General features: G+C 47.3%; 1 protein-coding gene across 37 annotated transcripts in view; it reads left to right on the top strand.

The window, feature by feature from the left end:
• LOC106588461 (microtubule-actin cross-linking factor 1) overlaps positions 1 to 27,709 on the top strand; it is a 279,550-nt gene that overhangs the window by 151,495 nt on the left and 100,346 nt on the right. For 34 of the 37 annotated variants that reach the window (XM_045709357.1, XM_045709358.1, XM_045709361.1 and 31 more), the window contains 28 exons: positions 5,791 to 5,910; positions 6,301 to 6,396; positions 7,339 to 7,466; positions 8,388 to 8,481; positions 9,311 to 9,465; positions 9,811 to 10,114; positions 10,224 to 10,352; positions 10,575 to 10,652; positions 11,035 to 11,196; positions 11,343 to 11,447; positions 12,209 to 12,304; positions 12,646 to 12,771; positions 14,810 to 14,962; positions 16,334 to 16,345; positions 17,121 to 17,275; positions 17,493 to 17,619; positions 18,848 to 19,031; positions 21,112 to 21,278; positions 21,461 to 21,639; positions 21,737 to 21,875; positions 22,068 to 22,261; positions 22,542 to 22,701; positions 24,576 to 24,659; positions 24,962 to 25,069; positions 25,179 to 25,277; positions 25,417 to 25,539; positions 25,688 to 25,779; positions 25,931 to 26,066. In XM_045709357.1, the coding sequence (XP_045565313.1) occupies positions 5,791 to 5,910; positions 6,301 to 6,396; positions 7,339 to 7,466; positions 8,388 to 8,481; positions 9,311 to 9,465; positions 9,811 to 10,114; positions 10,224 to 10,352; positions 10,575 to 10,652; positions 11,035 to 11,196; positions 11,343 to 11,447; positions 12,209 to 12,304; positions 12,646 to 12,771; positions 14,810 to 14,962; positions 16,334 to 16,345; positions 17,121 to 17,275; positions 17,493 to 17,619; positions 18,848 to 19,031; positions 21,112 to 21,278; positions 21,461 to 21,639; positions 21,737 to 21,875; positions 22,068 to 22,261; positions 22,542 to 22,701; positions 24,576 to 24,659; positions 24,962 to 25,069; positions 25,179 to 25,277; positions 25,417 to 25,539; positions 25,688 to 25,779; positions 25,931 to 26,066 (3,705 nt within the window). The remainder of the gene's footprint in view (positions 1 to 5,790; positions 5,911 to 6,300; positions 6,397 to 7,338; positions 7,467 to 8,387; positions 8,482 to 9,310; positions 9,466 to 9,810; positions 10,115 to 10,223; positions 10,353 to 10,574; positions 10,653 to 11,034; positions 11,197 to 11,342; positions 11,448 to 12,208; positions 12,305 to 12,645; positions 12,772 to 14,809; positions 14,963 to 16,333; positions 16,346 to 17,120; positions 17,276 to 17,492; positions 17,620 to 18,847; positions 19,032 to 21,111; positions 21,279 to 21,460; positions 21,640 to 21,736; positions 21,876 to 22,067; positions 22,262 to 22,541; positions 22,702 to 24,575; positions 24,660 to 24,961; positions 25,070 to 25,178; positions 25,278 to 25,416; positions 25,540 to 25,687; positions 25,780 to 25,930; positions 26,067 to 27,709) is intronic. The other 3 variants (XM_045709359.1, XM_045709362.1, XM_045709333.1) reach the window with 1 other exon arrangement.

Here is a 27,709-nt window from a genome sequence, read left to right on the forward strand (position 1 = left end):
TATAGTGATTAGTATAGTAATTAGAGTAGTATAGTGATTAGATTAGAGTAGTATAGTGATTAGAGTAGTATAGTGATTAGATTAGAGTAGTATAGTGATTAGAGTAGTAATTAGAGTAGTATAGTGATTAGATTAGAGTAGTATAGTGATTAGTATAGTAATTAGAGTAGTATAGTGATTAGAGTAGTGTAGTGATTAGAGTAGTGTAGTGATTAGTATAGTGATTAGAGTAGTATAGTGATTAGATTAGAGGAGTTTAGTGATTAGAGTAGTATAGTGATTAGATTAGAGTAGTATAGTGATTAGAGTAGTATAGTAATTAGAGTAGTGTAGTGATTAGAGTAGTATAGTGATTAGTATAGTAATTAGAGTAGTATAGTGATTAGATTAGAGTAGTATAGTGATTAGAGTAGTATAGTGATTAGAGTAGTGATTAGAGTAGTATAGTGATTAGAGTAGTAATTAGAGTAGTATAGTGATTAGATTAGAGTAGTATAGTGATTAGAGTAGTATAGTGATTAGATTAGAGTAGTATAGTGATTAGTATAGTGATTAGAGTAGTGTAGTGATTAGAGTAGTATAGTGATTAGTATAGTGATTAGAGTAGTATAGTGATTAGATTAGAGTAGTATAGTGATTAGATTAGAGTAGTATAGTGATTAGAGTAGTATAGTGATTAGTATAGTAATTAGAGTAGTATAGTGATTAGTATAGTAATTAGAGTAGTATAGTGATTCGATTAGAGTAGTGTAGTGATTAGAGTAGTGTAGTGATTAGATTAGAGTAGTATAGTGATTAGAGTAGTGTAGTAATTAGAGTAGTATAGTGATTAGATTAGAGTAGTGTAGTGATTAGAGTAGTATAGTGATTAGTATAGTAATTAGAGTAGTATAGTGATTAGTATAGTAATTAGAGTAGTATAGTGATTCGATTAGAGTAGTGTAGTGATTAGAGTAGTGTAGTGATTAGATTAGAGTAGTATAGTGATTAGATTAGAGTAGTATAGTGATTAGAGTAGTGTAGTATAGTAATTAGAGTTATAGTAATTAATAAAGTCCAGTTACACCTTCTTTTGACAAAGTAGAATCTAAAATGATGATGATGATGATGATGATATAACCAGCCAGGTGCACAGGTGAAATGAGTTGCTGTGTTCCTAAACAAAATCAACAGTGCATGAACAATTTATAAAGGATGAATTACATAAATAAATATTAGTGGAAATCTATTCATGACAAGATATAAAACAGTCATTTGTTGATTGTATTGGACACTGTATTGGGTCATTGTGTGTTCCTTTACGCATGAATCAACCTGGTCTTCTCTTTATGCTTTGGGTCCACAGTCGGCACAGAGCTTCGGGGCTTTATGTGAACAAGCCCCACAAACAAATCGGTTGCACTGCACATAGTTCTCATGGGCCTTGTTTCGAGTGCACCTGCCGCAGGTGTCGCATAATCTCTCTGAAGCGGTTGCGTGGCGTGGTCTCTTGGAAAAGGTCGACCCGTACCTATCAGACGGAGAACTCCACATCCATGCTCTTTCCGCCGTACGCCCCGCGGAAATACAAGAGTTCCATAAATCCTTAGAGTTCATCCATCAACACCACCTACTGTTTCCTTTTCTGTGCACGTGAGCAACAGTACAATCTCTGATGTGCTGCAACATCCACATGTCACATCAACTCGTCACTCTTTTCTGCCCAAACCGTGCCATCCTTCCCAGACTCCTGTCTCACCGTGCCATCCTTCCCAGAGTCCTGTCTCACCGTGCCATCCTTCCCAGAGTCCTGTCTCACCGTGCCATCCTTCCCAGAGTCCTGTCTCACCGTGCCACCCTTCCCAGAGTCCTGTCTCACCGTGCCACCCTTCCCAGAGTCCTGTCTCACCGTGCCACCCTTCCCAGAGTCCTGTCTCACCGTGCCATCCTTCCCAGACTCCTGTCTCACCGTGCCATCCTTCCCAGAGTCCTGTCTCACCGTGCCATCCTTCCCAGAGTCCTGTCTCACCGTGCCATCCTTCCCAGACTCCTGTCTCACCGTGCCATCCTTCCCAGAGTCCTGTCTCACCGTGCCATCCTTCCCAGAGTCCTGTCTCACCGTGCCATCCTTCCCAGAGTCCTGTCTCACCGTGCCATCCTTCCCAGAGTCCTGTCTCACCGTGCCATCCTTCCCAGACTCCTGTCTCACCGTGCCATCCTTCCCAGACTCCTGTCTCACCGTGCCATCCTTCCCAGAGTCCTGTCTCACCGTGCCATCCCTCCCAGAGTCCTGTCTCACCGTGCCATCCTTCCCAGAGTCCTGTCTCACCGTGCCATCCTTCCCAGAGTCCTGTCTCACCGTGCCATCCTTCCCAGAGTCCTGTCTCACCGTGCCATCCTTCCCAGAGTCCTGTCTCACCGTGCCATCCTTCCCAGAGTCCTGTCTCACCGTGCCATCCTTCCCAGAGTCCTGTCTCACCGTGCCATCCTTCCCAGAGTCCTGTCTCACCGTGCCATCCTTCCCAGACTCCTGTCTCACCGTGCCATCCTTCCCAGACTCCTGTCTCACCGTGCCATCCTTCCCAGAGTCCTGTCTCACCGTGCCACCCTTCCCAGAGTCCTGTCTCACCGTGCCACCCTTCCCAGAGTCCTGTCTCACCGTGCCATCCTTCCCAGAGTCCTGTCTCACCGTGCCATCCCTCCCAGACTCCTGTCTCACCGTGCCATCCTTCCCAGAGTCCTGTCTCACCGTGCCATCCTTCCCAGAGTCCTGTCTCACCGTGCCATCCTTCCCAGAGTCCTGTCTCACCGTGCCATCCTTCCCAGACTCCTGTCTCACCGTGCCATCCTTCCCAGAGTCCTGTCTCACCGTGCCATCCTTCCCAGAGTCCTGTCTCACCGTGCCATCCTTCCCAGAGTCCTGTCTCACCGTGCCATCCTTCCCAGAGTCCTGTCTCACCGTGCCATCCTTCCCAGAGTCCTGTCTCACCGTGCCATCCTTCCCAGAGTCCTGTCTCACCGTGCCATCCTTCCCAGAGTCCTGTCTCACCGTGCCATCCTTCCCAGAGTCCTGTCTCACCGTGCCATCCTTCCCAGAGTCCTGTCTCACCGTGCCATCCTTCCCAGAGTCCTGTCTCACCGTGCCATCCTTCCCAGAGTCCTGTCTCACCGTGCCATCCCTCCCAGAGTCCTGTCTCACCGTGCCATCCTTCCCAGAGTCCTGTCTCACCGTGCCATCCTTCCCAGAGTCCTGTCTCACCGTGCCATCCTTCCCAGACTCCTGTCTCACCGTGCCATCCTTCCCAGAGTCCTGTCTCACCGTGCCATCCTTCCCAGAGTCCTGTCTCACCGTGCCATCCCTCCCAGACTCCTGTCTCACCGTGCCATCCTTCCCAGACTCCTGTCTCACCGTGCCATCCTTCCCAGAGTCCTGTCTCACCGTGCCATCCTTCCCAGACTCCTGTCTCACCGTGCCATCCTTCCCAGAGTCCTGTCTCACCGTGCCATCCCTCCCAGACTCCTGTCTCACCGTGCCATCCTTCCCAGAGTCCTGTCTCACCGTGCCATCCCTCCCAGACTCCTGTCTCACCGTGCCATCCTTCCCAGAGTCCTGTCTCACCGTGCCATCCCTCCCAGACTCCTGTCTCACCGTGCCATCCTTCCCAGAGTCCTGTCTCACCGTGCCATCCTTCCCAGAGTCCTGTCTCACCGTGCCATCCTTCCCAGAGTCCTGTCTCACCGTGCCATCCTTCCCAGAGTCCTGTCTCACCGTGCCATCCTTCCCAGAGTCCTGTCTCACCGTGCCATCCTTCCCAGAGTCCTGTCTCACCGTGCCATCCTTCCCAGAGTCCTGTCTCACCGTGCCATCCTTCCCAGACTCCTGTCTCACCGTGCCATCCTTCCCAGACTCCTGTCTCACCGTGCCATCCTTCCCAGAGTCCTGTCTCACCGTGCCATCCTTCCCAGAGTCCTGTCTCACCGTGCCATCCTTCCCAGAGTCCTGTCTCACCGTGCCATCCCTCCTAGACTCCTGTCTCACCGTGCCATCCTTCCCAGAGTCCTGTCTCACCGTGCCACCCTTCCCAGACTCCTGTCTCACCGTGCCATCCCTCCTAGACTCCTGTCTCACCGTGCCATCCTTCCCAGAGTCCTGTCTCACCGTGCCACCCTTCCCAGACTCCTGTCTCACCGTGCCACCCTTCCCAGAGTCCTGTCTCACCGTGCCATCCTTCCCAGAGTCCTGTCTCACCGTGCCATCCTTCCCAGACTCCTGTCTCACCGTGCCATCCTTCCCAGAGTCCTGTCTCACCGTGCCATCCTTCCCAGAGTCCTGTCTCACTGTCTGTTGGCTATGTTCAGGTTTTTCTGCGGAGGCTCGAAGTCAACCTCAGAATCAGATGAACACTCTTCATCAGCAACGTCGATTTCAAGCTCGATATCTGATCCTACATCTGACTCCAACTCATCTAAACTCTGAAGCGTTTGCAATGCTGTCAGTGCGTCCATTCGTTTGGTCCAGCCTGCCATTTTGAACTACACACACATTGTATGTTGTACTCACTATCTGATTGGACTCTCCCAGCGGAAATGATATACAATTTCCAGCGTTCCATAATAAAATGATTAGACCGGCCACAATTCTTCATCGAAATTACACTTTTGTTCTAAATTCAATCACCCTCTTCACCTTCCTCATCGTTCAGTGAAGTCACATGCACCAGTATCAGCTTCTGTCTGGTTTCTATCGTCCATTGGCGACAAATTAGCATATTTACATTTGAAGTTATTATGTTACTAGTTTTTGATTAGTAGCCAGAGCAGTGCTGCCGCGCTAGTAGTCGTGCTGAACACATGGACAGCACAGATATTCTTGGGAAAAGGGACATTTGGAAATAAGAGCTGCACCTCTCTTGAATTATGTGCGTGATTTGACAAAGGTAAGTGTCATAGAAACTGAATATGCTCAGCAGATTATTGCCAATTTTTAATCTGGTCACTTATTACGCGTGACATTAGTTTCGGTGTAGTTTAGGTGCGGTGTCGATGGGTCCGGCTGTGCAGGCTGACTGGCATGGTTTTGTTTCCCGCTCATGAAGTTAGATAGAGTCAAGGATATGTTTTGTATTATCCGGAAGGCCTACCGCAACACACAGCATATTTTCGTTTCCCTTACAATAAACGGGATTAGTCATAGAGTTAGAGCGAATAAAACAGTCCCGTAGCAGCATATTTCTACAAAGTAAAACCGTCAAAGAGAGCGGTATCAACCCCCAAGGCGCGCGGTCAAATGATTTGCTCCTGACAAATGGGCGTAACACGCACTCATCGTTTACACTGTTGTCTTTCTAAATGAAATCAACCTCTTCACCCTCGTCATTCAGTTAGGCCTAATTTCCAATTCGACTGTGAAGTAAGGTGCGCAATTATCGCCCGTTAATCCATTTGTCTGTGTGTGTGTGTGTGTGTGTGTGAGAGAGAGAGAGAGACTACCAACATCCTATAGCACATTGTCTTGGAAGGTTAGGAATAGGTGGGGTGGGGGAAAACTGTAAAACGTCTCTAAATACGTTCCTGTTTGTGATAAAAATAAATAATAATAATTTACAAATGAACAGTGGCGGTTCCAGTGTTACTGTGTCAATGTACAGTTGGTCAGTCTGTGACATCATGTTGCCAAAGCTGTGGAGCCAATAATCAACTGCATTGATCGCAGTCAGCCATTGACGTATATTGATAGACTGGTTCATTGACAGTCAGCTGACGCTCTCTCCCTCCCCTCTCTCTCTTCCTCCTTCCCCCTCTCTCTATCAGGAGGTGGACCACCGCTGGGCAGAGTACCGCTCTCGCTTCTCCACGCTGCTCCAGTGGAGCCGGCAGCACAAGGCCCTCATGGCCAACAAGAACTTCCCACTGGACCCTGTGGAGCTCAAGGTGCTGAGGGGGAGGGAGAGAAGGGGACAAGAAAGGGAGTGGGGGGAGATGGAAAGGGTGATAGAGGGAAGAGAATAAAAAATGGGGAGAAGGGAAGAAGAGAAGGAAGGGTAGGTAGAGAGGGAGGCAGTGGATATAAGGGGATGAGGGGGACAGGATGTGGGTAAAGATGCTAAATACATGTTTATATCGCATCTGAGTAGGAGTGCTGATCTAGGATCAGTTTAGCGGGTTTAGATCCTAATGAATAGGATTATATCGACAGGGGTGGCTGATCCTAGATCAGCTCTACTACTCTGGGCTCAGATAACTATTAACACTTCTGCTTGATCTAAAAATGTCTGTTATTGACATCTAACCTCTTGTCAACACCCTGTCACTGTCCCACAGGCACTTTACAATGAGTACGTCCATTTCAAGGAGACGGAGATCCCTGCCAAGGAGCTGGAGAAGAGTCGCGTTGAACACCTCTACAAACTGCTGGAGGTAAGATTTGGAAGGGGGGGGGAGAGAAAGAGAGGGAGACTTTAGATTTCTGAAACGCATCGAGACCGCTCGATGACGACAAGCATTATGAAATGACAGCAGGAGCTGCAAACCTACGTTGATGGTGAACACCGGTTTACCGGCCGAGAGGTTGAACGACATCCCCCAGGCAGACACTAAAGTATCATTACCCCTGAGGACACAGCCTCATTTCAACATCAAATCCTATTATGGCATGTTAGACTGGCATGAGTCTTGTGGGAAACTGAAACTCATAAACAATGACCGGAGATGGAGAGAGAGAGATGGAGAGAGAGAGATGGAGAGAGAGAGATGGAGAGATGGAGAGATGGAGAGAGAGATGGAGAGAGAGAGAGAGATGGAGAGATGGAGAGAGAGAGAGAGATGGAGAGAGATGGAGAGAGAGAGAGAGAGAGAGAGAGATGGAGAGAGAGAGAGAGGGGATAGAGGGAGAGATGGAGGGGATAGAGAGAGAGATGGAGAGAGTGAGATGGAGAAAAGGATGTGAAGAGGTGACCTGGTTTCTGCCACCACGAGCGGTCCACACTGTACATCATGAGTCTCTCGGGTACTCTGTGTTTGTGTGTGTTATCGAACACCCTGTTCTCTGCACCAGGTCATTTCAACCCCATGCCACTGCCTTGAGACAACAAACTATAATTCCTCCTTTATCAAATCCTCTTTCATTGCCCCTCGGTTGTACTTTCCTGCTGACACTCCTGATCAATGGCATATGATGACTCCCAACCCCAAGCATCCAAAACATTTCTACTTCCAGACCTGGGTCCTTTGCACTCAGTCATGTAATTTTGCACACGGAATTCCGAATTTCAAGTGTCATTTATTATTTTGTATGTTAAAGTAAAGAATATGTAGGCATATGTATTGTAGAAGTAAAAACGATATGTTTGTTTTCCCAAGGTATGGATGGAGTTTGGGCGCATCAAGCTGCCCCTGGGCCTGCACCCCAACGACCTGGAGGAGGAGTGGGGCAAGCTGATCCTGGAGATGCTGGAGAGAGAGAAGGCCATGCGGCCCGCTGTGGAGAGGTCATGACCCTGACCTTAACCCTTACTGCTGCTAGTGTTTGAGTTATGTTTATACCAGTAGTCATAGAGACCGAGGCCCTGCGGTCTGCAACACAGTGAAACTTAACCCTGTAACTAACCTTGAAGCTGCAGTCCTTAGTGGTGAAACAGCCACTTCTGTTTGCCATATTACAACAACAAAGAAGTTACTGCAGACAGCCAACACGTTTTTTTCCCCTCTCATTGCAAGCGCGATAGAAGAGCAAAATATGCACTACCATTTTTTGGGGGGGGTCATGCTGTACAACGCTTCTCAGCTCGGCAAACAATAACAACGGCGGTGGGGGTCGGCCAGTGGCGCCGTTTCATCCCACTGCGGATTCCGTCTTTAACCCAAACTACAGCTGTTAGAGTCAGTTTAAACCGGCAGTTCTAGAGAGAGAAGGCCCCGCGGCCCGCTGTGGAGACATACGCAGCACACTAACCGAACCCTGACACTGTACTTCTAGACATCACTTAGGGCTACGTGGTCGTGATGCAGGAGCGCAGATCTCTGCAACAAAAACACAGGATGTCTCATTACGATCCGGAGTTGTTTTGCGTCGATGTGTACTCTTCTGTGTTGTGAGAACGTTGCCCTTGTAGAGACTTTAGTGTGAAACATCATTACCACTGTTCTAGAGGCTTAACGTCATTACCTGTTATTTTTCATGTAGGTCTTCTGGTTGTACAGTAAACCCATTCCATAGACACTGGCTGTATAGGAAATAACACCCTATTCCCTATATAATGCACTATTTTTCAACAGGCCCTGGTCAAAAGTAGGGCACTATTTAGTATTTAGGGTGCCTTTTCAGACAAACCAAATGAGTGTTTTGAGCTTGTTGACACTGTGTTGATACTGTGTGTGTGTGTGTGTGTGTGTTGTGTGTGTCCCTCCAGACTGGAGTTACTGCTGCAGATGGCCAATAAGATCCAGAACATTGCCCTGGACTGTGAGGAGAAACTCACTCTGGCCAAGAACACACTGCAGGCCGTGAGTGACGCTATCCTGTGTCACTGTCTGTGTCACTGTCTGTGTCACTGTCTGTGTCACTGTCTGTGTCACTGTCTGTGTCTCTCTGTCTCTCAATTCAATTTCAATTTAAGGGGCTTTATTGGCATAGGAAACATATGTTTACATTGCCAAAGCAAGTGAAATGGATAGTAAACAAAAGTGAAATAAACAATAAAAAATAAAAAAATAACAGTAACCTTACACTCACAGAAGTTCCAAAATAATAAAGACATTTCAAATGTCATTATGTACAAATAGTTAAAGTACAAAAGGGAAAATGAATAAACATAAGGGTTGAATTTACAATGGTGTTTTGTTCTTCACTGGTTGCCCTTTTCTTGTGGCAACAGGTCACAAATATCGCTGCTGTGACGGCACACTGGTATTTCACCCAAAAGACTCTCTGTCTCTCTCTCTGTCTCTCTCTCTGTCTCTCTCTCTCTTAAATAATTCAAAATGTGAAAAAACGGCATCTATTTTCAATGACTTCTCAATAAACTGAGGAGTGGAAGACAATTATTTCAGAAGTATTACAATATTTATATTTTAAATTATAATGACTTCCTGAATTGACTTCCTTCAATTTCAATTAACCCCAGACCTGGTCGCTACATGCCTTTTTCAATATGGTGTAGTGTGTCTCTCACTCATTTCCTCACCACTTATCAATCCCCTTTCTCCCACTCCCTCTATCCCTCTCTCTTACTTCCCCTCCTCTTCTTCCTCGCTGTTCACACCACTCCTCATCTCCTCTTCCTGTCCCCCTTTTCCCCCTCTACCCTTCTCTCCTCCCCCGTCCCTCCGGCAGGACATGTCCCTGGTGGAGAGTGGCGAGGCGGTGTGTTGTGAGAGGGAGCTGGGTTTGTACCTGCAGGACTGTGAGGTTCTGATCAGACAGCTCAACCTGGACCTCAACATCCTCCGAGACGAGAAGTACTACCAGGTGGAGCAGCTCGCCTGCAGGTCAGTGGAGGGAGAGGGGGTGTAGGTCCGTTTATTAGAGCATGTCGATCGCAATGCCAGGAAAGCGAGTTCGATTCCCGGGACTACCCATAAGTCAGAAATATACGCACGCATGACTGTACATCGCTTTTGATGAAAGCGCTTGCCAAATGGCATATCAATTAGGCTTGGTTATACTGCATCGGTGTAAATGTGACACCCAATGTCGAGTCGTGGCTGATGCACTTTTGTACCTCGTCTGAAGCGTAGCTTGACTGCATATGTCTGTTCTGTGTGTCACAGGAAAAAGGTGTCTCTTGTCTTTTTGAAGTCCTCTTTTAACACGTTTGCTCCCCTCCTCCACAGAGCATCCTGTCTACATGAGGAGCTGGTCTCTCTCCGGCTCCAGTGCTCCAGCGTCTACAGGAAGGGCCACTTCTCCCCGGTGACGGGCGGAGACCGGACGGCCCCGCGGGGGAGCGACAGTGGTCTCTCCCTGTCCACGGGGGCCCAGACCCTGCTGGGGGCAGTCGGCGTGGTGGGGGCGATGGGGGCGGCGTTGCTCAGGAGACCCATGTCCCGCTCTCAGCTGGTGGCCATGTCGTCCTCGGAGGACGAGGGAAGTCTCCGGTTCGTCTATGAGCTCCTGGGATGGGTGGAGGAGACACGGGTAAGAAAGAAGGGGGTTAGGTAGAGGGAGGGAGATGGGGAGGCCTGGAGGGATGGATGGATGGACGGGAAAGGGGATGGATGAGTAGAACTGATTGTGTGTACGTCAGGACGTGTTGGAGCGTGCCGAGTGGGGGGCGGACCTGCCCTCTGTAGAGCAGAACCTCCAGGACCACCAGAACATCCACACTGCCGTGGAGGAGCTGCTGCACAGCCTGAAGGAGGCCCGCAACTACCAGGTACACACACACACACACACACACACACACTAATACATTCTAAAACACATTCTTAGGCACTTGAAGATCTACTGTACGTACTGATACACATACTGTAAGTAGACATTAACAGACACTGAATAGGCCTGGGCGTATGCAGTACATGACAACATGGCAGTCACAAACCTAGTCGAAAGAGCCAGATAATGTTTTACTAAGCTTCTGATGTCGCTTTCTCCTCAGACGAAAGTCTCTCCGAACTTCAGGAGCAGTTATTCTGACACTCTGGCCAAGCTAGAGCATCTATACTGCAAACTACTGGTGAGTGGGAGGACTTCTTTTCGTCTGTGAATGTGTGCGCGTCCGATTGTTTGTGTAGGGGGGGTGTGTGTGTGTGTGCACCCCAGTGCGCGTTCTCCGTTAATCCCATCAGGGTGTGACTGCGCTTGCCGAAGGCTCAGAGGAGCTAGCGAGCGTTAAAGACCGAGTGCAGCTGGTAGAAGCACCTGCTTCTACCACACAGCCCCTTGATCAGCCCTGTAGAAGTACATGGATTCTCCACAGCAGGGAGTTGACTGGGGAGTGGGAGAGAGAGCGAGGGGATCGTTTATGTGTGTGCCTCTGAAATAACCTAGAAACTCTTCGTTGACGTATAGAGCTAACACCGAGTAACATTTCCTCCTCCCATCCCCTGTCTTCACAGGAACTCTCGTCATGGCGTCTGCGCTGCCTGGAGAGCCTGCATGCGTTTGTGTGTCGCTGTACAGAGGAGCTCATCTGGCTCAACGAGCGAGAAGAGGAGGAACTGGCCTACGACTGGAGTCAAAACAATACAAACGTCAATGCCAAGAGAGAGCTATACGCCGTGAGTGGGCAGGGATAGATGCGTGCGCGCGCACACACACACACACACACACACACACACACACACACACACACAGAGAGAATACACATTTCTTTTATAGATATTCCCCTGGGTGCTCCTCTGAATGCTCTGTCATCCTCTCTCAGGAAATGAGGTCACAGCTGGAGGAGAAACAGGAAGTGATGCACTCGCTGCAGGAAACAGCTGACCGGCTCTGTCAGGAGAACCACCCGGCCAAACAGACAGTGGAGGTGAGGTTGCCTAGCAACAGAGCTATCAAGGCTGTTCAATGGCCTTTCAAAACGATTGGCTTTCCATCTACGGTACTTATCAGTACAAACAGTGGTGCTATCGATGTTCCCCTCCAAATAAGATTGTCAGTACATTTTGTACTTAATGTTTAGACTGTGGAGCTTGACTGTGATTCAAATAAAGAGCTTGAGAAATGTGTATCCAGGAAGCTTCCCAGCCGAAACAGTTAGGTAGATTTTGTGCAAATATTATGACGACATTTTGTGACGTTCTTGTTCGTTTTGAAGGTTTCTTGGTAGTTCGGGCACACACATATTTGTTTCTGGAGGCAAGCCGAAGTTCGGAGTCAAAGTCTATTAGTTGGTGTCGGTGTTTGGCCAACAGTAGGGATTCTTCAATAAAGTCTCTGTTGTCAGTCAATGAGAGACGACTCGTTTTCATGCCATTTTTGGAAAATACTGCATCAAACATCTTAGTTAGATGTAAAATTGCACGACTAAGATCTCTTCTGCAAAAACATCACATTTAATGACAGATTTCTTGAGTTATTTTAGACTATTTTGAGGAAGTGTATACTGGCTACGGCATCTCAAAATGGACAAATCACATTTTTTTCTTTTCCAAACAAAGGCATTTTAAGGGAGTATGCGAGCGCGCTCGTTTGGTTCGTCTAGACGAGTTTGTCTAGATGCCAGCCGAACTGAAGCATGCTGATGCCTTAACACCCATACCCCCACCCTCCCTCTCCCCATCTTCCCAGGCGTACAGTGCAGCACTGCAGACCCAGTGGCAGTGGGTGCGCCAGCTGTGTGTGTGTGTGGAGCAGCATCTCAAAGACAATACTACCTACTTCCAGGTAGGAGAGTTGAACCAAGTCTCTTTACAAAGTTATACCTTGTACTATTACGTTATACCTGCAATACCCATCTGGTCCTTTACAATGTCAGTTGTTTGTGTCTTTTCACATAGACACCGTCATATAAGATGAAATGAAATGAATTTGTCTATTTACTACATATGTATGTTTTGACTTGCCCTTAATTGGGAGTGTAAAGCTATTTCATCTTCTAAAACCTGAAAATAAGGTGAACAGAAAGAGGTTAAATATAGAATATCTCATCTAGCAGCTGTTTCTGGATTCCATATCTAGTCCTGATGCTGATCTCTGTGTGTTGCGTTCGTATTGCCTCCTGTCAGTTTGTGAGTGACGCACGGGACTGCGAGACGTACCTGCGTCAGCTCCAGGACACCATAAAGAGACAGTACACCTGTGACAAGAACAGCAGGCTGGGCAAGCTGGAGGACCTGCTGCAAGACTCTATGGTACTGTCACTTGTTGTTCACTAGACTATTAGTCCCCCAAATGCTGTTGGACCAAACCTTCAAACGCACCCCACTAATTTGTCAAAACACCTCAACTCCTGCAAATTCTGTAGCCTAACAGCTAGTTAGCTCTAATCATTCGGGTATTTTCCAGTGAAAAGCTTAGGCACGTGATTATAGCTTATCCACATTTTAAGCTAATAAGCTACGTCACCTCGACACTTCTGACTCGCTTAGTAACATTATCTACAGCTAGCTGAGGCTAATGTCATGCTAATACTGTAGACGTTGGCTAGCTGTTGACACTGTAAGTCTTAAGCTGCCTCATCGACGCTGCGTAGGCCCGTCTAATCTACTTTAGTGTGCCTCTGCTGATTCGCAGCCACCACCATGCACCCCGACACACAGCACATGGTACACTTGGAAGCGGGCACGACTCCGCGGGCCTAAGCACTGGGAGCAGCGGGCGTATCCTCCCTGGACAGAGAGATGAGAGGGCGACTGGTTGTCTGACACAGGTCTAGGCTGCAGGGGAATGATCGAGGTGTAGACACTAGAGCGGATAGACTGATATTAAAAGTCAACAGTCATGGAAGGGAAAGGCGTTGTGCCCTTAGCGGCCGTGATAATACTTGTAGAAGTCAATGTAATTACACTGCGTGTTTACATTCCTACAGGAAGTCTGATTACGTGGTTTATATGGAGGGGGGGATGGATGGCCACTCAGGATATATACATGTAGATGTGTTTGTTGCGTGTCTCGGGGTGTTTCATACGTGCTCGCCTCATTTCAAGATACCAAATGACGAGCACTTCACTGCACTCAGTTTGAGGCAGCATGTGTGTTTTTGTTCTGAAGCGGGGTATTAAGCACTAGGCGGTTGATTACATTTCCAGTGCTGTGTGTGTGTGTGTGTGTGTGTGTGTGTGTGTGTGTGTGTGTGTGTGTGTGTGTGTGTGTGTGTGTGTGTGTTCTCACTGGGGAGATTAAACAGGACTTTGACGGATGCCTGCTTTGCTATATTCCATGAAAACAACCACCAAAAGCACTGTTAGACAGATGCAATGCCTTTATGATTATTCTAACTAATGAAAATACCTCGACCCATTTAACTCACAATTCATTCTTCCATTTCATATTCAATCAATGGATAAGTAATGGCTATATCAATGGATAAGTAATGGCTATATCAATGGATAAGCAATGGCTATATCCCAAAATGTATCTGAAGTGGCTGTTTCTTTCCCGCCACCATTTTGTTTTCCGTATTGGCCTCTTGGCTCATGGTCCACCTCTAATACTGCTAACCCGTTGCTAATGCTATTTCAATGTTAATTGAAGCTCTGAAGGGCAAGTCATATTAGCGCTTTCCTCACTCTGGCCCTTAGCTCAGCTTAAGCCTCTGTTAAACCTTCATTTTGTATTTTTATTGAACCATTATTTAACTAGGCAAGTCAGTTAAGAGCAAATTCTTATTTACAATGACGGCCTACCAAAAGGGGGTGGCAGGTAGCCTAGTGGTTAGAGCGTTGGGCCAGTAACCGGAAGGTTGCTAGATCGAATCCCCGAGCTAACAAGGTAAAAATCTGTCGTTCTGCCCCTGAACCATGCAGTTAACACACTATTCCTAGGCCATCGTTGTAAATAATAATTTGTTCTTAACTGACTTGCCAAGTTAAATAAAGGTAAAATAAAGACAAAAGTCCTCCTGGTGTTGGGATTCAAAAATAATACATCAAATATAAATATAGGACAAACACACACCACTACGAGAGACGACACCACATAAAGAGAGACCTAAGACAACAACATAGCAAGGCAGCAACACCCACAAACAGGGAAATAGATCCTAATCAAAGGTGTTATCATGTGTTCCACTAAGGCAGTTATTTATCTTCTAACTTGTCATTGTGGTATATACTGTAACAGTCCAGGCCTATCGATCACACACAGTACCACAAAAGCTTACTACTTGACTGACTGATTTGATTGGTTAAGTGATTGACACCCTCACTGACCAATGGCTGTACCTCACAGGAGGAGAAGGAGCAGCTGATTGAGTACCGCAGCTCGGTGGCCAGCCTGGTGGGCCGGGCCAAGACGGTGGTGCAGCTCCGCCCCCGCAGCGCAGAGAGCACCCTGGGAAGCACCACGCCCATCCGCGCCATCTGTGACTACCGGCAGATAGAGGTACGGCACCCCTCACCACACCCACACTATCGTGACAATACCAGGGTCATGTTCATTAGGCACCAAACGGAGGAAAACATAGTCGCACAATGAGGAACTGCCTGGACTTTTTCTGTTATGTGCCCCAGCGAATACAACCCAGGTCACCTAACTGTATCCTTCCGCCAATTGTTTCTTCTCTGCCCTGCACAACCCTTCTCAGCACCACCTACACCTTAGCAAACCAATATGGTGCATCTTCAAGCGATCAGCTTTCATCATTGGCTGCTTTCACCATGCCATTTCTGGTATATAGACCCAGTCAACATGTTTAGTTGCTTCAATAGCATGTATTATTCAAGTGTGAATTTAAACTGTGTCCCCCACATAGGGTTTTAGATGTACGGTGTTGATTGCAAGAGTGCTGCATTAGAGCTCTTGAAATGTTGTCTAGTGGCACTACCAGGCTGCAATGACATCACTTGACATTATTATGTTGCTTGAGAACAGATAAGTGGTCAGATTTTGGCAGAGTGGGCTCAGTTCTCCTTAGTATTCATGATCATGTTTTTTGACCGTCATATCCTGCTCATAGGGACATTCAAATGGCATTTTTCTTTTTTTAATGGCTCGACCTTTTTCATCGATTTTATTTTTCAGCTAAGAACACAGCAATATTAGATTATGCCATTATATCATACTGGAAAGCCAACACTTGTTAAAGAGCCCACGGTAGCCACTCCAAAGTCAAGTAATGATTCATGAGAAGAGAATACCTTTTGGCCACAGACACCACACTCACCTCACGCTCACATTAACATGCGAAGCCTGTCTACAACCAGGCCCAAAGTGCTGCGGGATGCTAGCAGAGAAGCTAAACGCTAGGAATTATGAATTTCTCCCACTTGTGCAGACTCAGGCAAAAATCTGAATCTGCATTACCACTCCTGTGGTATTGCATAGGGACAGGAGGTGGCTTCGGACACAGCTATTTTACTCTTGCTGTGTGACTCTCTCTGGGACTGTGACGGTTTGACCAGTAAGGCGTGTGCAAGGTATCATTACATTCTGGTCTGGTGGAGGTGCAGTGATTACCGCAGGGGTGCATCTCAATAGTCATGAGTGGCTTCCTCCATTCTCCTTTCCTTCATCTGCGACTACTAGAAATGCATGCACACACACACACACTTTTCCATTGACACCAACTATGGGCCACTTTAAATTAAACACACATTGCCCGGACAAGGTCTTCATGACACGATCGCAAAATAATCTCTCTCTCCCCTCTTTTATGTCTTCTCCATCCTACCGTTTCCCCTTCCTACCCTCCATCTTTCACTCCTCCGTCTCTTCCTCTCTCCCTTCTTCTCGTGTGTCCGCTGGGCTGTCAAGGCTAACGTTCAGGTATTACTGCCGATGTTCACCTTCTCTCACCTCAGCGCTCAGCTTGTACACGGCACGCTGAATACTCCCTGGTTACTCTACGCTCTTATCAAGTGATTTAGGAGCAGTTTTTCTTGTATATCGGTTTGGATTCACGACCATTATTAGCTGAAGTCCCAGATCAGTTGGTGAAAGCGTGACGTAACCACACGACTGAAAACAGTACCCCCAGGTTACTCAGTCAGCGAGACTAGTTTAGCCGCAGTCGTAAGCTTTTCTGTACATTTACTTTGCAGTGTTTCTGTGTGTGTGCAGGGGATGGGGTGAGAGGGGGGTGGGGCCGGGGGAAGCTGTTTTAGATGCACAGACCTCGCTTTGCTGAGCTAGACAATTATCATTATTATTTTTTATATACAAAATCAATAATGAAGAACTTCGGAAACCACACCCGTACTATGCCAAATTGAAACTTCTACTACCCTAGCTCTCTGTATTTGTTGGCCAGATGTCAACTAATATTGTAATGAGTGTGGGCACATCTAGCCATTTTCAGTCCAAAGGATACTGTTCAAGTCCCATGGTTTGTAAATGGCTGCTCGATTCCATATGGCACGGTTCTTGTGGTAGATTCGAGTTTCTCTTTCAGTTGTTAGGGCTTTTGCTAACCACATTAAACTCATGAACGTTTGCATTTTGGTTTGTATTATTTGTTTGTTGCCGTAAGCCTTTACGTTTCCATTTGTTTTCTCTCCTCCTCCCCTTCTCTGTGTATCTGTATCTCCCCCCCCCCCTGTAGATCACCATCAGCCGAGGTGAGGAGTGTGTGTTGGGGGACAACTCTCAGAGGACTAAATGGAAGGTGATCAGCCCCAGTGGAAACGAGGCTATGGTGCCGTCGGTCTGCTTCACCGTGCCACCGCCCAACCAGGAGGCCATGGACACCGCCAGCAGGTACACACACACACATATGCACAAATGCATGAACGTGCGCACATGCACGAATGTGCACGCACACACACACACAGTTCACATACATAGACATGCACGCAGGCACACACATGAGCAGATCAACACACATACTTACACACAGGCGGATGCACACACACACACACACACACACTCATACCTAACCCTGCTGTATATTGAAATGTAATTCCATGTGTTGTAGGATGGAGCAGCTGTACCAGAACGTGATGTCTCTATGGCACAATCTACACGTCAGCATGAAGAGTGTGGTGTCCTGGCACTACCTGCAGAAAGACATCAGGACCGTCTCCTCCTGGAGCCTGGACACGGTTAGACACTGTTTTAACTCTACGTGTCAACATCCAAGTCTTCAACCACATATCTCTCACCTAACTGCTCTGTTTCCTCTGGTTTCTTCCAAGCATATTTCTCTCTCCCGCGCTCTCTCTGTCCATGTCGCAGTACATCTATGACGGACATATCGTATTGCTCATCTGTCAACATAACTGTTCTATTTCTTATACACTGAACAAAATATAAACGCAACATGTAAAGTGTTGGTCCCATGTTTCCTGAGCTGAAATAAAAGATCCCAGACATTTTCCATTCGCACAAAAAGCTTATTTTGCTCAAATTCTGTGCACAAATTTGTTTACATCCCTGTTAGTAAGAATTTCTCCTTTGCCCAGATTATCCATCCACCTGACAGGTGTGGCATATCAAGTAGCTGATTAAACAGCATGTTCATTACACAGGTGGACCTTGTGCTGGGGACAATAAAAGGCCACTCTAAAATGTACAGTTTTGTCACACAACAAAATGCCACAAATGTCTCAAGTTTTGAGGGAGCGTGCAACTGGCATGCTGACTGCAGGAATGTCCACCAGAGCTGTTGACAGAGAATGTAATGTTAATTTCTCTACCATAAGCCTTACAACCGCAGACCACGTTTTATGGCATTGTGTGGGCAAGCAATTTGCTTATGTCAACGTTGTGAATAAAGTGCCCCGTGGTGGTGGGGTTATGGTATGGGCAGGCATAAGCTACAGACAACAAACACAATTGCATTTGATACCGTGATGAGATCCTGAGGCCCATTTTTATTTTAAGGTATCTGTGACCAACAGATGCACATCTGTATTCCCAGTCATGTGAAATCCATAGATTAGGGCCTAATGAATTTATTTCAATTGACTCATTTCCTGCTCTCTCCCTCTCAGGCTGATAGCTTTTATCTCATATTGCTTACTTACTTCATGGTGTAATGGTCCCTCTGTCATACATCTTCCTCTTTCTCCTCCATCTGCTAATGTGTTCATATCGACTTCATGCCTTATTACCTATGAATAACGGCTTAATGCATGTTAATTAATACACATATCAACAGCACTTTAGGGACCACAATAGAAATAAGTATCTGACTTTATTCTGCGATCTCTGTCACGTTTTCTGAAATGTATCTACTGTGTGTATACATGCTTTTTTTGACTGGCATATAAAATCAACCACTACTCATACATTTATCTGACGTACACCTCTCTCTCCCTAACCCCTCAGGTACGTTCCCAGCCCCCTGTGGCGAGGGACCAGGCTCTGGACCACTTGGAGGCCCACCTGGCTGACTTCCTCTCTGACAGCAAAGAGAGCGCCCTCTTCACCCCGACCGAGAGACGCGAGCTGGAGAGAGACGCCCACACCGCCCAGGAACACTGCCAGGACCTGCTGGTCAACATGGAGACAGGTAGATGGACAGATACGGTGTCTCAGTCCCAATTCTCCAGCCTTTTCTCTGATGTGTGCTCTTGTTCACTCCCTTGGATTTAAAAGCAGAGGATTGGTATTGGAGGCCATGCGTAGACAAGTCCTTTGGTTTTAAATGCACGAGGGGTAGTGCACGTTTCAGGGGAAAGGGTGGAGAATTGGGAGGGAGTGTAGAGTTTGACTTGCTTTGCTCACATACTTACTTACCTTTACTTGCTTGGTAGTATTTAGATTCAGCCAAATTATTTATAGAGCACATACAGTTGAAGTCGGAAGTTTACATACACTTATGTTGGAATCATTAAAACTCGTTTTTCACCCACTCCACAAATTTCGAGTTAACAAACTATAGTTTTGGCAAGTTGGTTAGGACATCTACTTTGTGCATGACACAAGTCATTTTTCCAAGAATTGTTCACAGACAGATTATTTCACTTATAATTCACTGTCCCAATTCCAGCGGGTCAGAAGTTTACATCCACTAAGTTGACTGTGCCTTTAAACAGCTTGGAAAATTCCAGAAAATGGTGTCTTGGCTTTAGAAGCTTCTGATATGCTAATTGACATAATTTGAGTCAATTGGAGGTGTACCTGTGGATGCATTTCAAGGCCTACCTTCAAACTCAGTGCCTCTTTGCTTGACATCATGGAAAAATCAAAAGAAATCAGCCAAGACCTGGTTCATCCTTGGGAACAATTTCCAAATGCCTGAAGGTACCACGTTCATCTGTACAAACAATAATAATCTGTACAAACAAATCAATCAGAACAACAGCAAAGGACCTTGTGAAGATGCTGAAGGAAACGGGTACAAAAGTATCTATATCCACAGTAAAACATCGACATAACCTGAAAGGCCACTCAACAAGGAAGAAGCCATAAAATAGCCAGACTACGGTTTGCAACTGCACATGGGGACAAAGATTGTACTTTTTGGAGAAATGCCCTCGACACAGAGGGAAACAAAAATAGAACCGTTTGGCCATAATGACCATCGTTATGTTTGGAGAAAAAGGGAGAGGCTTGCAAGCTGAAGAACACCATCCCAACCGTGAAGCACTGGGGTGGCAGCATCATATTGTGGGGGTGCTTTGCTGCAGGAGGGACTGGTGCACTTCACAAAATAGATTCATCATGAGAAAGGAAAGTTATGTGGATATATTGAAGCAATATCTCAAGACATCAGTCAGGAAGTTAAAGCTTGGACGCAAATGAGTCTTCCAAATGGACAATGACCCCAAGCATACTTCCAAAGTTGTGGCAAAATGGCTTAAGGACAACAAAGTCAAGGTATTGGAGTGGTCATCACAAAGCCCTGACCTCAATCCTATAGAAAATGTGTGGGCAGAACTGAAAAGGCGTGTGTGAGCAAGGAGGAATTGTGGGAAGCTTATTGTGGGAAACTTGTGGAAGGCTACCCAAAACGTTTGACCCAAGTTAAACAGTTTAAAGGCAATGCTACCAAATACTAATTGAGTGTATGTAAACTTCTGACCCACTGGGAATGTGATGAAAGAAATAAAAGCTTAAATAAATCATCTCTCTACTATTATTCTGACACTTCACATTCTTCAAATAAAGTGCTGATCCTAACTGACCTAAGACAAGGAATTGTTACTTGGATTAAACGTGTGAAAAACTGGGTTTTAAATGTATTTGTTTAAGGTCTATGTAAACTTCCGACTTCAACTGTAAATAGTTAACTCAAAAGACGTGTGTGTCTGTTTTGCATGGGTACAGGAAGTTCGACAGAGTGCATCCGCTCACTTCACCCAGTCTTGGCTTCATCCACATTTGGGGCCTGAGGGCAACATTGGGGATTCTAATGAAAGGGTTTTCTGATGGTGCATTGACCCAATTAAGTGGGATTGAAATTCAATTATCTCTCTTGTCTTATCTCCCCACTCCCGCTCCCATCTGTCTCCATTTACTCTCCCCCTTTCTCTACCCCTTCCTCTCTCTCTCTTTCTTTTCATCTTTCATCTACTCTCCCCCTCTTTCCACCACCTCCTCGCTCTCTCTTTCTCTCTCTCTCTTTCTGTCCCTCTCGCTCTCTCCAGTGGAGAAGGATGAGTCTGTCTCTCGGTCCTACCTGTCAGAGCTCCAGAACATTAAACTGCGTCTGGAGGAGGCGGAGCAAAGGCTGATGCGCGGCATTCAGACTCCTCCCCCTAGCAACCGATCCGGTGACAGCGTCGACAACACTGTTCAAATTGCAGAGCAGGAGGTCAGAATTGCGCCACAGCCCCATCTGCTGGTCACCAGAGTCCTTAACCCTCTTATTCATCTGCCAACAAAAAGGAGACCCGCACTAACTTTATTCAGTTGCTTTCATTTATTTTCATGTTTCAACTTTAATGCTGTATAATGAATATACAAATCAAGACTAACCCTTATTCCCGGTGTCAGAAACTGCAGTCAGACCTGGATGGTCTGCGGACCAGTCTTGGTGAGGTGTCAAGTCGCTGTGTGAGTTTCTTTGAGGAGAAGCCCACCTCCTCCAGTGTCCCCGTGCTGCGCTCTGAACTCAACCTGGCTGTGGAGAAGATCGACAGACTACACAACCTCTCCTCCGTCTACCTGCACAAGTGGGTTGGCCGCACTCGCGCGCTCACACAGTCAAAATACCCTCTCTTAACCAATATACTTCACTTAAATATCATGCGCTTCCCCTTTTTCTCTCAGGCTGAAGACAGTGGATGTGCTGATGTACAGCTTGCAGGCTGCAGAGAGCCAGGTGAAGAGGTACGAGAGCAGGCTGAGTGAGGAGGACATCGTGCCTGTAGACACCAACGCCATCCAGGCCCTACGGGAACAACTGGGGGTAAGAGACTGGCAGATACAATGAAAGACCAAACTATCTACTAATCCCACTAATTCAGATACTGGGTAGTACAAACGCATGACAAAGTTATTAATGCCCACAAAGACGATGCATGGACCAATATTACTATTTGTCTGTTAATGATGGGAGTGTGTCTGTGTGCTGGTTCTCTGCGTCTCCCCTTCACTCCAGACGTGGCAGTCGGAGCTTGAGGATCAGGAAGGGGTGTTTAGCTCCCTGCAGTCGGCGGTACAGAAGGCCCGAGAGGCGGGGACTCAGCTGAACAGGCTCCACCCAGACCGTAGCCCGGAGCTGGAGCGCTACCAGGAGAGAGCCGCCCAGCTCACCGAGAGGTGGGCCGGAGTCAAGAGACAGATGGAAACACGGTGAGTGGTGGACGGCTGGCTGGATCGATGGATAGATGGCTGGATGGATGGAGCCAAAGCTAGTCAGATCGTTTTTATAAAAGTCTTATGTGAAGCTTAATCCTTACTCAGTATTTGTACTGTAGGTTTATGCTTAAATGAATACAGTATTTCCTTGAGATGGGGACAGGTTTTGAAAACCACCGTTCTGTTCAAATGTGAAATAGAGAAGAGCATAGACCCATATCACTGATTGGGTACTTTATTGAATGGTATGTGATGTGTTTGTGTGTTTTTCCAGGCGAGGGGAGCTAGAAGCCCTGGGCTCGGTCCTGCAGCAGTACAGAGATGGTCACTCTGCTCTGATCCACTGGATAGAGGAGACCACTGAGAGACAGGAGAACACCCAGCCTGGACAGACTGACAGCAAAGTTCTGTCTGAACAACTAGCACAACAAACGGTGAGAGGGATGGAAGGAGACCGAACGAGGCGGATAGAAAGAGGCGGAACGAGGCGGATAGAAAGAGGCGGAACGAGGCGGATAGAAAGAGGCGGAACGAGACGGATAGAAAGAGGCGGAACGAGGCGGATAGAAAGAGGCGGATAGAAAGGGGCGGAACGAGGCGGATAGAAAGAGGCGGATAGAAAGAGGCGGAACGAGGCGGATAGAAAGAGGCGGAACGAGACGGATAGAAAGAGGCGGATAGAAAGAGGCGGATAGAAAGAGGCGGATAGAAAGAGGCGGAACGAGACGGATAGAAAGAGGCGGATAGAAAGAGGCGGATAGAAAGAGGCGGATAGAAAGAGGCGGAACGAGACGGATAGAAAGAGGCGGATAAAAAGAGGCGGAACGAGACGGATAGAAAGAGGCGGAACGAGACGGATAGAAAGAGGCGGAACGAGACGGATAGAAAGAGGCGGAACGAGACGGATAGAAAGAGGCCGAACGAGACGGATAGAAAGAGACCGAACGAGACGGATAGAAAGAGGCGGATAGAAAGAGGCGGATAGAAACAGGCCGAACGAGACGGATAGAACGAGGCGGAACGAGGCGGATAGAAAGAGGCGGATAGAAAGAGGCGGATAGAAAGAGGCGGATAGAAAGAGGCGGATAGAAAGAGGCGGATAGAAAGAGGCGGATAGAAAGAGGCGGAACGAGGAGGATAGAAAGAGGCGGAACGAGACGGATAGAAAGAGGCGGAACGAGACGGATAGAAAGAGGCGGAACGAGACGGATAGAAAGAGGCGGAACGAGACGGATAGAAAGAGGCGGAACGAGGCGGATAGAAAGAGGCGGAACGAGACGGATAGAAAGAGGCGGATAGAAAGAGGCGGAACGAGGCGGATAGAACGAGGCGGAACGAGGCGGATAGAACGAGGCGGAACGAGGCGGATAGAAAGAGGCGGATAGAAAGGGGCGGAACGAGGCGGATAGAAAGAGGCGGATAGAAAGAGGCGGAACGAGGCGGATAGAAAGAGGCGGATAGAAAGGGGCCGAACGAGGCGGATAGAAAGAGGCGGATAGAAAGAGGCGGAACGAGGCGGATAGAAAGAGGCGGAACGAGGCGGATAGAAAGAGGCGGAACGAGACGGATAGAAAGAGGCGGAACGAGGCGGATAGAAAGAGGCGGATAGAAAGAGGCGGAACGAGGCGGATAGAAAGAGGCCGAACGAGGCGGATAGAAAGAGGCGGATAGAAAGAGGCGGATAGAAAGAGGCGGATAGAAAGAGGCGGATAGAAAGAGGCGGATAGAAAGAGGCGGATAGAAAGAGGCGGAACGAGGAGGAACGAGGCGGATAGAAAGAGGCGGAACGAGGAGGAACGAGGCGGATAGAAAGAGGCGGAACGAGGAGGATAGAAAGAGGCGGAACGAGGAGGATAGAAAGAGGCGGATAGAAAGAGGCGGATAGAAAGAGGCGGATAGAAAGAGGCGGATAGAAAGAGGCGGATAGAAAGAGGCGGATAGAAAGAGGCGGAACTAGGCGGATAGAAAGAGGCGGATAGAAAGAGGCGGATAGAAAGAGGCGGATAGAAAGAGGCGGATAGAAAGAGGCGGATAGAAAGAGGCGGATAGAACGAGACGGATAGAACGAGACGGATAGAACGAGACGGATAGAACGAGACGGATAGAAAGAGACGGATAGAAAGAGGCGGATAGAAAGATATTGACCCAGCCATAGAGAGGGGTTCATTGGGGGAAAAAAAGAGATGAGCCATAGCTTTGTTTAAAATAGGCTAATGAGGAGAGTGATTGAAACTAATGGAAGATCTGACTGTGGTTGAGTGACACCTGTAAATAACGTCTATTCTCTTCGACCTGATTCTCTCCTCAGGCATTAGTAGCCGACATCGAAAAGAACCAGACCAAACTGGACGAGTGCCAAACGCACTCAAAACAGTACTGCACCTCTGTCAAGGTAGAGTACAACATCACTTTGTCATTGTAATGTAGAGATATGTTTTTGGATGATTGGAAAAGGACCCCTGAGTAATCATTTCACTGATAGTCTACACCTGTGGTTTATTTGTTGTGACAAATAAAATGTCATTTGATGTCTGTCTCAAAATATGATTATTCTTGCTATGTGTCATATATTTTAAATTGAGGTAGGCTACTGGATAGCCAGTTTCCACACTAAATGTCCCGTAACAATACAACAAACAGAAAATGAACATTTTTTTATGATGTAAATAAGTTACACCTATCTGTGTCCGTCAGGACTACGAGCTGCAGCTGATGACGTTCAGAGCGTTTGTGGAGTCGACGCAGAAATCGACCGGGAAGAGGAGGAGGATGCACTCTTCATCAGACGCCATCACACAGGAGGTGAGGAGAGATGGAGAGGAGCGTCACAATGTGGCTAATGTATTTCTAGAAATCTGTGCCAATGTCATCGTGCGAAGCCAAAATCAAAGAGATTTCTTTGCCATTCCAGTTCATGGACTTACGCACGCGCTACACAGCCCTGGTTACCTTGACGACGCAGCACGTCAAGTACATCAGCGATGCACTGAGAAGGCTAGAGGAAGAAGAGGTACTGTATGTCTCGCTCTTTGTCAGTTTTTCTTTCTCTCTTCTGGTTTCATCAACCTTCCTCTGTGTCGGTCAGATTTATTGTCTGTACCGCCAATCAGTTTCTATCATAGTGACATAATCTCTGCACCCCCCTGCAGAAAGAGGTGGAGGAGGAGAGGCAGCAGAGGGTAGGCCAGGTGTCAGAGCTGCTGGGCTGGGTCAAGGGCCTCCAGGGCCGAGCAGGGGACCCCTCCGCCGAGTCGTCCATCGCAGCGCAGGAGGTACAGAAATATGAAAAGTATCTAGTATATTATGGAATTGAATATTATATGCATCCACTGTTCTTTATTCTATCACACTCTCTTAGCCGCTAAAATAAATGTACCAGTTTTTACTTTTTTCAAATGTTCATTTGTGTTGTGTTCATAGGCCGTGAGTGAGCAGTTAGCGGCTAAGAAGGAGGAGGTGGCTAAGGTTATCAGGAACACTCAAGTCTTCCTGATGTCTAAACAGGCCAGCAAGTAAGTTGAGATTTCTCTTACACACATTAATACCACTGTATAAACACACATACTGTATAGGGCACTCAGTAACATCTCACCTATATCCACACACACACACACACACACACACACACACACGTTCAAACTGACAGAAACGTTTGTCCTCTAGGTTGTCCCCAGAGGAACGTGCCCAGGTGACCTCCCAGATGGACGAGCTGACTGCCACCTACAGCCAGCTGTGTGACAGTTCCACCGCCCAACTGCAACAGCTGGTGCAACAGCAGGCCAAAGAGGAGCAGAGAAAGGTAGAGTGGATGGAGGGAGGGAGGGTGACTGGGAAAGCAAAAGGGAAGAGGGAGGAGAAGGGCGGCTCAAGCCGTAAACTCACAAGCGAGTTGCCAATGCGAGCTTACGACATTGCTGTGCAAGTGTGTTGCTCACTGACAATGTCTGTCTGCCTGTTGTGGATTTTGAGGTTCTGAAATGGAAGACGCTCGCGAGCCGAGCGTGTGTGAGTGAGAGTGTGTCGCATGCTGTGTGTTGCCCGTCACCACGTGTGCATTCTTTTTGACACCCATCATCCCCCATACTGAATGCTGTTGCCTCATAGACTTGGTTTGGTTTAACAGCCATTCCGTGTGTAATCGCATGGTGAGCCCCCTTACTTCCACCAGCAACCTGCTTGCAGCCGTGTCATCCATCATCATCGTCATCTGCTTAATAGCTAATCTATGGCCCCCAATTGTTGTGGAAGTCATGCTACCATTTAGCGATAGTAGCTTTTTGATAGGAGGTGCGCCCTCAGTCTGCCTTCATCGTCACAAGATAGTCACCCATGTTAGAGCACATTCGCAGTCACCCCTCCGTGTGCTCCACATCACTTCGGAGCTGTCGTTAGTAGTCAGTGGGTGTTACACTAAATTACAATGGTTATTTACTGTCCCCACACGTTAGGTAGACTACCTTTTTATGTTTCAGCCATAAACCTACAGAAACGGATACATCCTCTTCATAAACACGTGCACGCACTCGTTCACATAGCCGAAATCCCCCCCCCCCCCATATACATCAGTCCAAATGTGATGGTATGCGTGTGTGAGCGAGTACCGGGGATGTACCGAGAGTATCATCAGGGATATACTGTATGAGAGTGAGTGTGTTGGTGTGTGGGCGTAAATCCCCACCCACGAGTGTGTTTTCTATGAATGGTTGAGGTTTTCTGGGTAGTTCTATACTCTCAAGATAAATGTACACACGTTGCATCAAATCACTTGCCAGAGAAGAGTGTCTAACTGCCAGTGTCGGCTTAGTGTGAGCGCCAGAGGCCAGCTACGCAAACCCCCACTTCACCATTTGAGCATGATGTGTCCAGATCACAGTGTGTGTGTGTGTCCGTCTAATGCATTAATGTGTTAAATAATCAGCATTTTGCTTCAAAATCACTAACAGCTGCCAGAAGAGAAATCAAGGACATCCAGCTCTCAGCAAAGGATAAGAGGGACTGTAGTATGATGCAGAATCCTATTATCTATGTTTAAGTTGAGCTAGTCTATGTCATCTGGTACTTAGCCAGTGAGCACAGAATCATTGAGATAAGTCCATTGTGGAGTCAATTTAGGTTAGATTTGAGCGAGGACATTTGGAACGAGCCAATGAACCGTAGTCAGAAGTAACTAATGCCTCTCAGCCATAGCTAGTGAATGGTCCTAAGCCTAAGAGTCTATTGAAATGGTGAGTCAGTCAGGCGAGTCAGGGCCATCCAGGCAGCGCCTCGGGTAGATGGCGTGTGGCATGCAGAATCCTAATACCAAGCTTCTCACCTGTCGCTCCTCAATCTGCCGAGCCCTCGGCCTGTTAATGTGTCCATCACGGGACAGACGGCCCCGTTCGGTGAGTAGTGCTCGCTTCCTCTCTTACCGTTGCTTCCGATCTGACCTGCATTCTCTAG

This window comes from Salmo salar, chromosome ssa27, assembly GCF_905237065.1.
Source record: "Salmo salar chromosome ssa27, Ssal_v3.1, whole genome shotgun sequence".
Lineage (NCBI taxonomy): Eukaryota > Metazoa > Chordata > Actinopteri > Salmoniformes > Salmonidae > Salmo > Salmo salar.